This window comes from Scardinius erythrophthalmus (genome assembly GCF_964197995.2).
Source record: "Scardinius erythrophthalmus genome assembly, chromosome: 5".
NCBI lineage: Eukaryota > Metazoa > Chordata > Actinopteri > Cypriniformes > Leuciscidae > Scardinius > Scardinius erythrophthalmus.
Genome location: NC_138225.1, coordinates 24,185,157 through 24,200,747, shown reverse-complemented (window position 1 = coordinate 24,200,747; position 15,591 = coordinate 24,185,157). Strand labels below are relative to the sequence as shown.

General features: G+C 39.4%; 3 protein-coding genes across 5 annotated transcripts; 1 reads left to right on the top strand and 2 right to left on the bottom strand.

Moving 5' to 3' along the window:
* Window positions 1-1,152: 1,152 nt before the first annotated feature.
* foxd1 (forkhead box D1) lies at window positions 1,153-2,419 on the bottom strand. Its single transcript, XM_081365311.1, has one exon. The coding sequence runs from the start codon at window positions 2,308-2,310 to the stop codon at window positions 1,282-1,284; it is 1,029 nt and encodes a 342-aa protein (XP_081221437.1). The 5' UTR covers window positions 2,311-2,419; the 3' UTR covers window positions 1,153-1,281.
* A 248-nt stretch (window positions 2,420-2,667) lies between these two features.
* Window positions 2,668-11,554, top strand: btf3 (basic transcription factor 3). 3 transcript variants are annotated; one of them, XM_081365315.1, is made up of 6 exons: window positions 2,668-2,821; window positions 7,527-7,595; window positions 7,709-7,822; window positions 7,920-8,121; window positions 9,549-9,605; window positions 11,178-11,554. In XM_081365315.1, exons 1-6 carry the CDS (start codon window positions 2,819-2,821, stop codon window positions 11,222-11,224), a joined length of 492 nt encoding a protein of 163 aa, XP_081221441.1. In that variant the 5' UTR covers window positions 2,668-2,818; the 3' UTR covers window positions 11,225-11,554. The 3 variants fall into 3 exon arrangements, with proteins under 3 accessions (XP_081221441.1, XP_081221439.1, XP_081221440.1); XM_081365313.1 differs by lacking the exon at window positions 2,668-2,821 and adding an exon at window positions 6,267-6,753; XM_081365314.1 differs by lacking the exon at window positions 2,668-2,821 and adding an exon at window positions 6,693-6,816.
* Window positions 11,548-15,591, bottom strand: ankra2 (ankyrin repeat, family A (RFXANK-like), 2). Its single transcript, XM_081365312.1, has 9 exons — window positions 15,395-15,591; window positions 14,403-14,782; window positions 14,147-14,305; window positions 13,805-13,870; window positions 13,362-13,459; window positions 13,030-13,155; window positions 12,665-12,731; window positions 12,468-12,548; window positions 11,548-12,309 (listed from the first exon to the last, which is right to left on the bottom strand). The coding sequence occupies exons 2-9, from the start codon at window positions 14,653-14,655 to the stop codon at window positions 12,254-12,256; spliced, it is 906 nt and encodes a 301-aa protein (XP_081221438.1). The 5' UTR covers window positions 14,656-14,782; window positions 15,395-15,591; the 3' UTR covers window positions 11,548-12,253.

Sequence of the window (15,591 nt, the reverse complement as noted above, 5' to 3'; positions counted from 1 at the left end):
TCGGAGCACTGAAACCTCTTAGTTTGTATTCTGAAGGGGGGAAAGGATGACCATAACCATTCTGCCAAAGGCCTCAGTTGAACTGGACAGCCAGGCTACATCTTTTTCCAAAATGCATCGTGGAACAGTAGTAAAAGTCTTTACTGACCATGTTTATCTCGTCACATGGCTGATACAAAATACTCATGATGCTGCTTGTCATTTCAAAACTCCAATATAACCTTTACATTAGGGTTCAACTGGCCCTCCACTATCTCGCCTCTCTCTCTCTCTCTCTCACTCTCTCTCTCTCTCTCTCTCTCTCTCTCGTTCCGCTCTTAGACACAGTCGTTTTTCTTCAAGCAATGCATGACGCCATCAAATGCTGCACCAGCAAAAAACTTAAATCCCCTTCATGAATAGTAAAAACAGCTCCTTCTTTATAAATAAAAATGTTATTAGTAGTAGTAGTAGTAGTAGTAGGCTAGTAACAATAATATTACATAAATATAATTTTTACTATGCAGTTAATTTAGTCGTCATTGACCTTTTTTGTTTTGGCTAAATTCCTTAAATAAATGGATTAAATGGCTGGAAGTTGCAGTGGTTAGTTGATAATTAATTGTTAGAAGTGGCTTTATATTTTAATCCTGTGCTTGTCGATTTATTTTCAGGATGCTTAAAAGGATCAAGACAATATGAACACCTTTCATGATGTAAGAGTGATATCCTATTAAAGCACAATTAAAGCTATTATCAATGAGGTCATTTCCACTCCAACTTATTTTTGCAAAACAATATTTATTATTAATGAAAAACACCGTGTAAAAAATAGCACACTCCGAATATACAGTACCAAAGAATGTACATTGTTTATTAGGCTACTGAGAAGTACACGTTGTATAAAAATGCTCGATTTTCACCATTGTGAATTTTCATTACAAAGTACAAATAATAAAATCAATTTGCCAAACTAGAAAACATCTGTGCTTTCACACAAAATATATCATTGTTGTAGACATCTGACAATTTATTTTATAGCCTGTTAAAAATGTTGTCCTGAGACGCCCTATGCAGTGATTACCACAATCACACTGACAACGAAAAGTTCGTGGGGGCGAAAATTAGATTGAACTAAAATGTTAACATAAATATATATTTATATTTCACAGCTTGAATATAGGCACGAACGTGTAAATGTTCACCATTCAGCTGTGTGAAACAAAACAGTACAAAAATAATCCTACCTTAAGGAGTGTATCGCTTTAAAAATGTGACGTTTAGTTAAAAAAAAAAAAAAAATTAACAGCCGCTAGTGCCACTCACAATCCGGTTTGCGTAGCTTTCTTGTAAAGACGTCGGTCCGTGCAAGACTCCCGGTAGTTGGTTTGGGGAGTGCTGAGACGCGAGGGTCGGCGGCAGCACCGGGACCACCGTGGAAGTCCGTGAGGCACAATGCGAGAGCGTAGGGCTTAAAGAGCTCCCGATAATGCTGTCTATGGAAAAGGGTGAGCGGTGAACCGGGGACTTGGCCGCTGTCTGTAAGGGGGAAGAAAGCCCAGGACTAAGGGGAGGATAGAAGCGGGAACGGGTGAGCTCCGTTGTGGTTGGCATGAGGGAAGGCGCGGGGATGAGAGTTCCGGTGTGAGGATGCCGGGACGGGGGCGGCTGATGCTGCTGGAAGGCGAGGAGCGCGGAATGTGCATGATAAGACTGAAGCTGCAGACCGTATCCACAACCGTAAGGGCCGTAGCCGTAGGCAGCGGCCGCGGGGAGAAAGCCTCCGTGCTCGCGGAGAAGTTCAGGTGCCTGCTGGCGCTTAAAGCGTTTCCGGCGGCGTAGAAAGCTCCCGTTATCAAACATGTCGGCGGACTCTGGGTCCAGTGTCCAGTAGTTGCCTTTACCGGGGTTCCCGGGCTCCCGTGGTATCTTGACGAAGCAGTCGTTAAGGGACAGGTTGTGCCGGATAGAGTTCTGCCAAGCTGGGAACTTTTCCCTGTAGTACGGAAATCTGTTACTGATGAAGTCACAGATCTCGCTGAGCGTCAGGCGCTTCTTGGGACTCTGGAGGATTGCCATGGTGATGAGTGCGATGTAGGAGTATGGGGGCTTCACCAGGGTGTTTTTACTTGCTGGCTTGTAGGGGTCCCGTGCAGCGGAGCCATCCACACCAGACGGCGAGCCGCTGAGCAGGATCTCGTCGTGCATCTGAGCTACCTCGTCCACGTAGGAGCGCGTATGACCGTCACCATCATCTCCCTCCCCAACCACGTCGATGTCGGTCTCCTCCGAGAGCACGGACGCATCCGACATCTCGGAGCTCAAAGTCATGGCTCTCTCGGGTCCCTGATGGGCTACGGCGGAAGAGCGCTGGGCGAGCTGAGCCTGCGTGTTACCTGCGCTCTCCAATCGAGGGAACTCATAAGACGCGCCGAGCAGATGCAGAGAGGACGTGCCAGTGTGTCACCAGTGCCATAGGGTTTTAATGGATTACTGTCGGCATGGAATCAAGAGGTTGCCCAGATCCCCACATCCACACGTTTACTCTGTCTGGGGAGACCCTCCTAAAGGCCAGACCAGGATTCCAAAGAGGGCGGACCTTCCCTTGCGCTTTATACCAGCTCGCTGATCACATGACAACAAAGCGTCACCGTTGCTGTTGAAGAGATAAAAAAAAAAAATATCAGTCTTTGAAAATAATCTAAAGAACGGTGAGGTTCTATCTTTGGCGGTCATCGCGCCGCTTAATCCACTGGTTTTGTGGGATATTCCTGGGTCTTCTTTTATAGCCTTTAATGACTCGAAGAAGTAAGAAGCTTAGCGAATTAAGCACATCGTTATGGTAGGACCCTCCCTGCTATTGTTATATATTTATCATAATAGCCTATTAGCCTATAATAGCATATTTAGGTCTGTTCAGGTGCTGAGCATGACGTTTAATGTGGACATGATGGAATTGTAGATGATTTTCAGAAATGCTTCAAAACATCCTCTCGGTTCCATGTCTGCCTCACTACGCATCGCAGTTTGCGTGACACGGGAGTGCACTAGATCATCCGCGAGCCACTGGTAATGGAAAAAAGTCAGCTGTTAACTCGCATCAGTCACGCGGATCACGAAAGAGCATTCTAGCTCGCGAAAAAGCAGGGCACATGCGCATGTGCCCTATCCCGAGAGGCCAACATTGTCATATTCATAATTAATTTTAGCAACTGGTCTGGCAAGAGTCATTTTTAAAAATGTTAAAGAAGTAGGATATTTGTAAGTAAAGGCTACTTGCATATTGGACGCTTCTGTCAGGATTTTACACATTAAGAAAAAAATAAGAAAAAGGGCCTGTGTGTATCATTTGTGACAAAGCGCATCCATAATAATATGCGTCCAACGGGAAAACAGGCCTTAATCGAAACAAGAGTTTAGTACATGACAATAATTAAAGCATTAAAAAGTCCATGAAAAGCTTATGCTGCTTGAAAATACAAAACCAAAAGTAGACTACCCTATCCTTGCACGGCTCATCATAATTAGCCTAAACATAACTAGGATTAAAAATCTTTTTGTATAAAAAAAAACAAAAAATTCAGCTGTAGTGTGTGATATTTTCCCTTTAAAGGGGAGTGTGTCTTTTTGTTTTTACACAGTGAGCCTAAAGCCGAATGTTAGTATTCTCGACAGCTGAATATTAAATAAAGACTATCAAGTGTTTGTTGTGGTTAACAAAACACTTACAAACACTGCATTAAAATATTTAAAGGCGTAATGTTTTCATTCATTTGTTTGTTTGAATAAACAATTATCAAATATAGTAGGCTATATTCACGTCATAAAATCTTAACTTAAATTTAAATTATTATTATTATTAATATTACTGTAATAACCTAATAATATTAGACCTAATAACAATCATAAAATGTTTTAGTAATAATTTAGTAGCCTAGGCCTAAAAAAAAAAAAAAATACAGTCAAGAAGCTCGCTTTAAATTTTTAAAAGAAAAAAAGGAAAAGAAAGAAAGAAAAAAATTGTATATAAAGTTGGCTACTAAAACAACTTGTGGTTAGGAGTGATGAAAACACTTGTCCAAAAGACACACACCGCTGACCCATAGAAACTCGTGTCCCCGACATAAAAAAAGGTATTTTCAAACTCCTCAAAATGAATTATCTTTTCCTTCTTTATTACAGTTTCATGTTGGTTCTGGAGGATGCAATGGGTATAAGGGGTATTTTTGTATGATTGCAAAAACATCTGGTCCGGTTTGATGGCCGTTTTATGGTAACTCATGTGGTCAGGCTTGTGTATTAACATATATTTACTTCAGCCAGCAGTTATTAAGGGCTGTGAGAGTGCCATCTCGCGGCAGTTCAGATCACACTGTATAGCCATTAACCCTTCTTTCCAGGTTTATCTCAATTTTAGCTAAGCTATTCTGTTTTGGTTCCACGGGAAAGCAAAAACTTTCAAAAATTCTGTTATTTTGGCTAACTGATGGAATCAATTGAAATTCATTTAAGGTTAATTCGTTTCATAGGCTAACTCAGTAATATTTATATTTAAATATATATTCAGTATTAAAAACATTTTCATAATCAAAACTTTAATTTAGTCGTTAATTAGTTTAACTTAATCTTCGGGCTAATTAAGTCTTTTTAAATCAGTCTTTAAATAATAGCGTTGGCCCATTTTTTACTTGCTATTTTTTGCTATTTGACTTGTGGAAAAAAGGGTAGGCTGTAGGGACCATAATCATGGTTGTAGCTATAGCTAATATATTTAATTCACACAGTTAGCTAAACGTGATTCGTGCTGCAAAATGAGGAGGAATTATTAGCCTATAGAAAATCGTCAAGTCAAAATGCAATCATAAGCTGTTTAAACTATTTAGTGAAACCAAAACGAAAGTGACTTAACTCTGATATATGCTGTTTGTTTACATCAGAAACTGATCAGAAACAATTTTGGCAGTAGAATACATTTTAACTACCAACCTTAGCTGTTTCATCGTTGCGGCACAATTTAAAAGAAGCACTCTTTAAATTCTGAAGATTGGTCAGAAAGCGCGTGCTGTGCCTGTGCGGCAAAATAAACTTTCAGCAGGACATTAGCCTATATTAATCCTAAAACTAGTAGGCCAATGCAGTTATGAACACTGGTAAAGAATAAATTGTTTAAAAAATAAATCTAGGTTAGTTCTTTAAATAGGTAGCCTATTATTTAAAAATGAACACTTGGTTGGATAGTAGGCTATTGCTATAGGCCATTTTTTGGGGGGGAAGACGGTGATGTCCTGATGATCTGGATTGTGGCTAACACGCACAATCCAGATCATCAGGACATCACAATAACTGACAGTGATGTTCCTATTGGCTGTGGCTTAATTATTCTGCGCGTGCGAGTGAATGAAATCGAGTTTTGAGAACCGGGGCGCCGTGAGACGGGTCAGGGCTTGTGTGTGTGGTTAAACCACATCTAAAGTGTTTCTAAAGTCCCGCAGGGGTGACGCTTTCCGTGCCACAGGGTAGGCTGCCCATGAAAGCACTTCCCTGCCAGGCTGCTCTGGGTGACAAGTCCCGTGAACGCACCGGTAATCAGAATTGTAACAACTAAAACATCTGCAGAGATTCACACGTGCTCTACAATTAATGTCATGCACGGCATAAAACATGTTTAATGTTATAACGTGTGCGTTTCAGAAGTGCTTGCGAGGATTTCTATATGACACAGTAGCCGTCTATACCAATCACATGCAGTCTTTCTCCTGTTGCGTGTTCTAATGTTTCGAGTCGCCTAAAAGTGGAAAATCACTGTGGAACGCTTAGTTACTTTTATAGTTCAGTATTTTCTGGAAGAAAAAAAAATATGTATATATATATATATATTTTATGGAAATTTCGATTAGTCTATACATTGGCAGGATATCAAAAATGGTGCGAGAGCTAAAAAAAAGAAGCTTTTTTTTTTTTTTTTTTAATTATTAGGCTATATTATTATTATTATTATTCTGCATTTAGTTAGGTTTCTGGCTTGTCTTCCAGCTCAGAAAGTTAACAGCTCAGCGATTCTAGCTCGTATAACCACTCGTAATTTACTCTCTGAGGATTTCTGACATGGGCAAATCCAGACTTCATAATTTCATGCAATGTGATTATTTATTCTGATATAAATTCACATTTTCATAGGCTACATTTCTTTATTCAGCTCTTTTTCATATTTTTTTTATCATTTGTTATATGCAGCAGAATACACAATTTTTCTAGGGCTACAAATTGTGTAGGCTTAATATTGTTTCATAGCTGTAAATACTCTTTAATATACGGTTTCCTAGCAGTAGCTGGTCTTACAATTTTAAATACATAGGCTAGCCTACTACTAACATTAATGGTTATAAAAATGCATATTCATTTGAGATTGTATATGGATCTGAGACAAAGTCATCATATATAACTCAACAAAGTTATTAAACATGCTGCCCACCATACTTGAGGGCAGGACTTCAATAACAAGTGTTCAAGTAAAGAACAGATTGGGACGACATCCTTTCTGGTTGATATTGTGTAATTTAAACTCACTTTTATCTTTTATCTTATAACATTACACCAATATCGCACAAAAGGGACCCGACAATGCTGGCCGATTCTATTCTTGGCCCAGAGTTGTGCAGGGCAGGCTGGTTTCTGGATCCAGCCCACTGCGTCGCATTTCAGCCCTGTCGTCACTTCCGTCTTCCTCTCTCGCTTCCATCTTGCTCTCCTCGTGTGTTTGCTGCTAGCGTGCAGGTCAGTGAGGAGCTCTAAAATACTCTATTTCCTGCACAACCACTCCTGGTTCCGAGGCTCAAGGTAAACAAGTACCTCATTAACCAAAAGCGGCTGCTGTTTTGTAAGAATCACCCGCGGAAAGATGGCTGAATTGGTTCGGGTGAGACTCGGCCCTGCCGGGGAGACCCGGGCCTGAGAGCGCGTGAAAATAGCACCGCTGCTAGCGCACTGCAAACAAACTCCACGAGTCTTCGCACGCGACAGATTGATCTAATGCGTTTTACGTTTATATTTACAAACAGAATGCTAATAGCGTTTTTATTTACGACTTTTTCTTCATCGTTTTCGTGTAATAAATTGGCTAACGTTTTTCTTTGTGGACTAGTAACATCTGTTCAATCAGAGTTTTGTGTTGAGAACTTTGAAGAGTTAAATAGCATTGTCGGTCTGGAAGTGTTATTTTGCGGTGTAACAACCACATGACTTTTGCTACTTTAGTTAAGCGGTCGCTCTTTCTCAACAGGCCTTGACAGCAAGCTTCGATCTTTTGCTCTTAACTGTCCGCTGCTCCTAAAAGAAAATAGTCGTCTTCTGATTTAAGTGTGTTTGAAAATGATTAAAGACTTAATTTGGCCGTTTTATGAATGGCTGTGCACGTGTGTGTTGAAGTTTTGTAGGCTAAAGATAAGTTTGTCTGCTGAATTTGTCATTCAGACCGCACCCCGAAACACATTCGTGTTGTAACTTCATTTTGTTCTCCACACTATCATTGACATCCTTCTGTCTTTCAGATGAAAGAAACGATAATGAACCAGGAGAAATTAGCCAAGTTGCAGGCACAAGTCCGCATCGGTGGAAAGGTAAGGGCTGATAACAAAACATACAAACATTAAAACCTTGGTAATGTATATCTAATTAATAAATATCAGGCCAAATAAGAGTGGTTCCTCACATATTGATGCCGTTTTGATAGGGCACCGCTCGCAGAAAGAAGAAGGTGGTCCACAGAACGGCTACTGCCGATGACAAAAAGCTCCAGTTCTCCCTGAAGAAATTGGGAGTAAATAACATCTCTGGCATTGAGGAGGTAAGGATTGGCTCAGCTAAATACAAGTTTACATTTACGAATAAAAAATGAAATCTTTCTATTTTGGTCTTTCAATTGTCATGCTGTTGCTTTGCAGGTCAACATGTTTACAAACCAGGGCACGGTGATCCACTTCAACAATCCCAAAGTGCAGGCCTCACTGGCAGCCAATACCTTCACCATCACAGGCCACGCCGAGACCAAGCAGCTGACAGAGATGCTGCCCTCTATCCTCAACCAGTTGGGCGCTGACAGCCTGACCAGTCTGCGCAGACTCGCAGAGGCCCTGCCTAAACAAGGTGTGTTCTGTTCTCAAAATGGGTCAGATCGCACGAGTCAGACAGAGGCAGTGTGTCATGTTTCTTTGTTTCTTTCATTTTATGCAGATAGCAGCATAGTGAACTAACTAAACCCACAAAGTAGTGTGTGTTGCCAACAGGTGTAAGCGTATTTTTGGGGGAGGGGTGTGTCATTGCTGCTGGTCTGTTCCTAGAGAGTAGGCTATACTTTAAAATAGACTTTTAGTTGGTTATTTATGTATAGACTCAAGCAGGAGTACCACAACTTTTGTCAGGTGAACCCATTTGACCTAAACATTTCTTTGAAGTACCTCTAAAGATTTTAAGCTAACATTTCAATTTAGCAGTTATTATCAGTTCTTTGATGGTTAAAGGGATAGTTCACCTAAAAGTGAAAGAACGGTCATTTACTTGCCCTCATGTCATTCCAAATCTGTAAGACACTTGTTCATCTTCGAAACAAATGAAGACATTTTAAGGAAATCTGACAGATTGACAGTTCACACAACTACAAATTTGATGCTTCAAAAAGTTCATAAAGAATTAGGCTAGTAAAACTAATCCTTATGAATTGAGTGGTTTTGTCTAAAATTCTGAAGAGACTTGATCGCTTTATGATGCATAAATTGAATTTAGGCCTTTTATTCTCTTAAACATTGATCATTAACAGAAGCTCAACAGTACTTGCTTGACGTGCGAGAACCAACCGAGAATTAAATGCGAGAATTAAGCATGCTTGAGCTTCCGTTAACCTTAACTTAAGTGTGCATTGAAGAACTTTTATATGTGAATAAAAGCCTAAATTCAATCTGTTCATCACATAAAGCAATTTGAAGCCTTAAAGTGGTAGTTTCGTAGCTGTCAATGGGGAGAAAGAAATCTCTCAGATTTCATTCAAATATCTTCATCTGTGCTTTGAAGATGAACAAAAGTCTCACGAGTTGGGAACGACATGAGGGCAAGTGATGACAGAATTTTCATTTTTGGGTGAACTATCCATTTAATGGGCAAATCGCGGTCAGGTTTTTTTTGTATTTTAATTTAAATATTTTGAATTAACTCTCAAACCCCAGTTTGGAAAACCTTGGTCTAAAGGAAGACTAAAATACATATTTATCTTGGAAATACAAAATTGGATGATTTCTCTCTCTCTCTCTCTCTCTCTCTCTCTCTCTCTCTCTCTCGTTCTAATGTATGTCTGAAGGCTTTTAATTCTGTTCATTATTAAGTAATATCTTGTTAGGGCTTATGGTTAATCTGAGCTGAAGCATCCCATATCAGATGCATGTTTAGCCATGCTATTATGGAAAGATCTATTTTGACAGTATTATAAACGATCACTGTAAATGCTCCAATCTCCAACTAACAATGTTGTTTAAAATGGTGAATGTTTGGACATTTTACATTTTTCTCCTAATTTTTTCCAGCTGGTGATGGAAAGGCACCGGTAGCTGGTGGAGAGGAAGATGATGACGAAGTTCCAGGTCAGTATGTTGCGCTGAAACTCCCCCCCCTCCCCCCTTTAACCATATCTTAAGTTGCAATGCGCATTAACCATAAGATTGTTTTTTTGTTTTTATTATTCCTTGTGTATTTTAAATGCCTCCTAGTTTGAGCTTCACAATCATTACCATATGGGTTTCTGTGCGTGTGGTAATGTAAGCAAAGCATAGTTGCTTGTGTTGTGGAAATGTCCAAAAAAGGAGGGTTTCAGCAGGTTGTCTAGGCTGTTACATTGTCAACATATACAAGTGTTTAAAATCTCCTCTATTGTTTATGAGCACTGAAAGCTCGGTTTGCTTTTCTTTTTAAAGAGGGGGGCAAACACATACGGTTGCCATTACAATTCCCCAGTTCTCCTTCCTGAGCAAACTCCAGTTAGTAACTCAAGTCTTGCACATGTACAGTATGATTACATCTCCGACACTGCAAAATTAGCTCACCCGTGCGATGACAAAAAGGGTTAACAGCTTGTGCCATTGTGCCCATTACAGAGATTCAACCTTTTCTGTCCCCTCTGAAAACAAAGTCCAGCCTTCTGTTAGTGATTCCCTTTCCGATGCCCTGGAGCAGAAAAGTTGATATTCCATTTATCAGTTTTCATCTCCTAAAAGGCAACCTGCTTTGATCCTCTGCGGTTTCATTTTTACAGCTGTGGACTTTTCAGTCTCCCAGTGCTCGTTTATGTTCTCTATGGAAATTACTTGCACACGTGGGCCCACTCAAGTGAAAGAAAAGCACAGAAATTGCTCTTTCAGATCGCGTCTATAAACACTCGGACAGCGAGTGTTCATAAAGATGAGATTTAAGGGTACGTTTACATGACAACGATGTACTAAAAATAGAAAAGTTTTTCCATTTGAATTTTTTCATAAAAACAAACAAACAAAAAATCGTTTAAAATCGCTGTATAATGCATTCCAGGCCAGTAGTTGTAAAGAAAAGCTATGCACTTATAGACTGAACGCGTAATATGCATGCGCATCATGCATTTTCACAAATTTGTGTTTTTTTGTTTTTTTTTATACAAAGACAATAACAGTTTTAAAAAATGGCCATATTCCACGAATGGCCAAAATGCAGAAGTTTTTAGTTGAAAATGGTGTTGAGTAAACAGCCCCTTTGTCATCAATCTCACATTGATTAAATGTTTCTTCATAAATCCTGTATTACCTATAAATGGTAAAGGGTTAGTTCACCCAAAAATGAAAGTTCTGTCATTAATTACTCACCCTCATGTTGTTCCAAACAAGACTTCGGTGCTAAGTTGGTACTGAAATTTTAAAAATGTGACTCTTTGAGTGGAATCAAACACCTGATTGCCCATTGTGCTCATGCGCTTATCAAATATGTCTGTGATTGGCTATAATGATCAGCGCTTCAAAAACATGTAAATATACATCAATGACGCTCTTCACCGAGCGCTTGCGCAGATGCACACGGGAGCGTTGAAAATAATTTATTTTTGGGTGAATTAACCCTTTGTAAGCCCTTTGAGTTGCCTACAGGTAGACATTATATTGTTTTAATGAATGCACATTTTTTTCTCTTTGCAGATCTTGTGGAGAATTTCGATGAGGCTTCAAAGAATGAGGCAAATTAACATCATGGGAAGGAAAGGCGTGTGAGATCTCTGGTCTCAGCGGAGACTTGTGGGACTTTTTTCCCCTATTCTTTTATAAATGTATTGCATCCCTGAATCTACTATATCTTTTTCGTGCACTGCTGTGGCCCTCATGTGTCCATGCTGAGAGTGTGAGATTGATTGAACCACACAAGTTCATGCACAGTTTTACTGGCATGTGTGTTTGCTTGTGCGGTCCAAGAGGCATCTTTGCCTCCACCTTCCCTGTTACTGAGGCTCACTCATTTGGAGCTTGTCTGAATCAACATCTGGAAATAAACATTTGCTATTGACAAAAAGATTATTAAACACTGTTGTTGCGTTTAATTGGGGATGAGGACACTCCATGCTGTTAACAAACGATTACGATTCTTTAGGGATTGGTACAAAAAAAAACATTACCAAAACTTATGTTAGAAATGCAGTGCACATTTTAAATAATAGTTGTTTTTCAGACATCAATCAGATAAATCCTTTAGTACAAGTAAAAGTTTATTTACAGTTTTGTAGAACAAAATTTGCCATAAAAAGAGGGCAATCCAAAGAGTAAACCTGAACACATTCTTTCTGGGAGCAACGGCAAAAAGTGACAGTTGAATTAGTACTTGGACATCTCTCACTGTAAACTGTTGCTGTAAATCTGTTTTGCACTCTGTTGATTCCAAATTACCTGATTTAGATTCTTCATTTTATGAACCATTCTTAATACCAGTCAAGCTTAATGTGAAACTGCTTCGTTTTCAAGTGCACGTTGCAAACCGGCAAAGATCATTTGCCTAAAACACACATCACATTGACTAAACACAAACACACATATACTGTATAATATATTAAATTCAAAAATCTATTTCTGATGTCAGCAATTGTCATGTGTTTATGGATCAGTACATTTATTTTATGTTCATTCAATGGTGGATTCAAAAATGACAGTTCACTTCATCAGTTGGCAGATATTGAACACCCGTAACACTTAAATATTCACTCCAATTTGTCTTGTACATGCCATGGTTATTCTTTGATACCTTGCAGTAGCTTCAGAAGATGAGCCTCCAAGACCTGTTGGACTGGGAAACATGAAGAATTACAATTACAATGTTTAAACAGTAAGACCAACACAAAACATGACAAGGTTAATGATCTCAGCTTCATCAGATATTCATATTTTAAGAAAGCTAAGCTTTATGGTATTATTTAACACTGATGGGAATCTTGTTAGTGTTACCATTTCTATGGCCCATCGCCACAGCCATGTCCATAGCGTTGAACCCAGAGTCCGACTCCATGGTTGGGTCAGCTCCACTCTCTGTTCAGTGATCAGAAGTCATATTCATTACATTACAGTGAACCAAACCTTTGAAGAAAACTAAACACTGGAATGCATTGGAGTGAAATGAACTGAATTCAAAGTAAGCCTTTTACCTAAGAGGATTTCCACACAGCGAACATGATTACCATGCACTGCATAGAGTAACGGAGCACCACCATTCTGAAAATGCATAAGCACTGCTTTAAGTGCAGATCATTTTTTTGCTTAAACATTGATTCTGACTTCTACACCTCATAACAAGAAGTATATTCACACCATATAACAATACTAGGAAAAACTATTTGACTATCTCACTATTTACCCCCACCCAACAAACCCGTCAAATCCATTTACATTACTGTTAAACTACCAGCATATTTAGCAAAGTATTATATTGCACTACAGTCACCGACACGATTTTCATTTACAGAACTTATATTATTAGATGTCTTCAGAAATCAACAATGTGACCACTTACCCAATCATACTCATTGACGTCAACTCCACAGTCGATAAGCATTCTGACAATATCTGTGTACCCTTTACTGCAGGCCAATGACAATGCACTCTCTCTCCCTTTGGCCAAGAGATGAGGATCTGCACCCTGAAAGCAAAGGATTGTGAGTATCTAAATATTCAGCCATTCAATTTGACTTCTGCTTTGTGTCCCAGGTGGCTCCGACCTACTGAGGCTTTTAGAAAGTATAAAGAATAACAAACTGCTTTGTGAAGGTATATTTGATCACAGTGATCAGTTAAAGATAACTTTGAAGAACTGAAGTAGTGGAAGTTACAGTATTTTGCACTCACACTCTGTAACAGGAACTCCACCACAGCAATCTGTCCATGAGCTGCTGCCCACATCAGTGGGGTGAATCCTTCCTCATCCTGCAGGTTTATCACAGACTCTAATTTAAAGAGAAAAAGGAAGATAATTGTCAGCTCCTCATTTATCACAAGTTTAGACATAATTGACCTAAAAGATAATAATTACACCACTTTTCAAGTTTGGGGTCAGTGTGTATGTATATATATATATATATATATATATATATTCATTCATTAATACATTTATTCAGCAAGGACACATTAAATTAAATAAAAGTGACAGTAAAGACATTTATAATGTTGCAAAAGCTGTCCAAATAAACGCAGTCTTGATGAGCATAATAAACTTTCAAAAACTTACAAACGTTTGAACAATATTTAAGACCAAACTGCACTGTTGCTTCACATCAAATTTACAAACTTGCCTTGTTCTATTCGACTTGCAAGGAACACCATCTCTCCTTGTGCCGCCAACTGATGTATAGACAGTGCTAGAAAAGAGGGAAAAAAGGTGAACATGAAGTTATAGTCATGGTTTTAGCTGGAGGGCCAACGTCCTGCAGAGTTTAGCTCCATCTTGTCCCAATATACCTGCCTGAAAGGTTTTAGTAATCCTTGATTGCCTCGGTTCAGGGGTGTTTATTGGGGTTGGAGCTAAACTCTGCTGGACAGTGGCATTCCTGAAGCAGGATTTGACAACACCGGAGTAGATTGACAAATATCAGTGGATAGTTTTGCCAAATGAAATGAGAAATGAGAAGACTTACAGTGAACAAGCAACGGTGTGGATGAGACCTCGTTCCCACGGTGTTTGTTGGTGAGTGTAGTGGACTGCTTAATGGGAGAGAAGTGTTTGGTGGTCGATGGCGTGTACACATGCCTAACCTGAATACCAGGTGAGGGAGATGTTTGGATATTACATTCCGCTGTAGAGAGAGAAACAGAAACACAACATCTTAAAGACTTCCCTGACAATGATATTCACCAAAAAGGTGGTGATTTTCCTCCATTCATTTGCTTTACCTTTAAATAACACAGAGGCCACCTCCAGATCAGAGTTCACCTGGTCCTGGATGTTTTTACTGTCTTCCTCGTTCAGCGACTTCACGAAGCGTGAGCATACGTTCATGTCAAAGCGATTGGGTAATATAAACTTTATCCCCATGGCGTTCTGTGAGTTGGCATCCTCCACTGAGCCAATGCTGACTGATGGCTCGACCTTGATGCCCGTCACCTCTGGTAATGGGCACAAACCTTCCATCTCCTCCGATGCCATTGTCCACACAGGATCTGTTATATTCCACAGAAGCTACAGATGATCTTGAGCTTGTTCCATAAATAGAATCAAACCCTTATGGTTGGGGGATGATGTCTGCCTCCCATACAGAATAAAGCTTTTGTACCTGGGATATTTAGATAGAGATATGGAAATATGTGAACGATCAACTGCCAGTCGTATGGCAACATTGTAAACGTAACCGCAAAGGCTAACGTTACCGTGTTGGTGACATTAGTGCCACAGTTTGAGTTCATAACAGCAATACTATAAACCCACAACTGACGAATCATCAAGGTTATTATGATGGTATTATAATAACAGATTTCATTGTGGAATTTTAGCCGTGCACGTTTGATCCTGGACAAAAATACATAATACATGCCCGACAAATGAGCGTGCTAAATGTCAGTGTGAACAAAACAAGGTTAGCAACCAGCTAACTACCTTCGCATAAACACTCTGTTAATCAGTAAAGAGGTATTGTTTACTGTACAAATACCTCTTAATTCCAGATTGTACATTCTATCAGTTAAAATACAGACGGGATACGAGAGAGCACACCGGGTTACGTTAGTTCATTGTGCAGCATAGCTTGATTTCTAATGCAGGATTAACGGGCTACGGCTGCTGTCGGATTATTTCAGCAATAAATACAACGAATGTACACGTGTATGGAACATTTTATCGCAAAAGTAAACCTTAGTTTATATTACATAATGTAATCATAAATACCTACCGAGTTTATTAATATCGTGTGTTTCGAAATGACGGGTTGTTCTTGAGGTTGATTGTAAATAAAGTTTTTTCAAAAGCTGAGAGGGTGGAGTCAGGCTGAATCCGAAATCGCTATTCCATACGTTAGTCCACTAATAATGTTCACTTGAAGGAGTGAATGGATAGGAGTCAGTGAATTGTACACTTTCAATGTTGAAT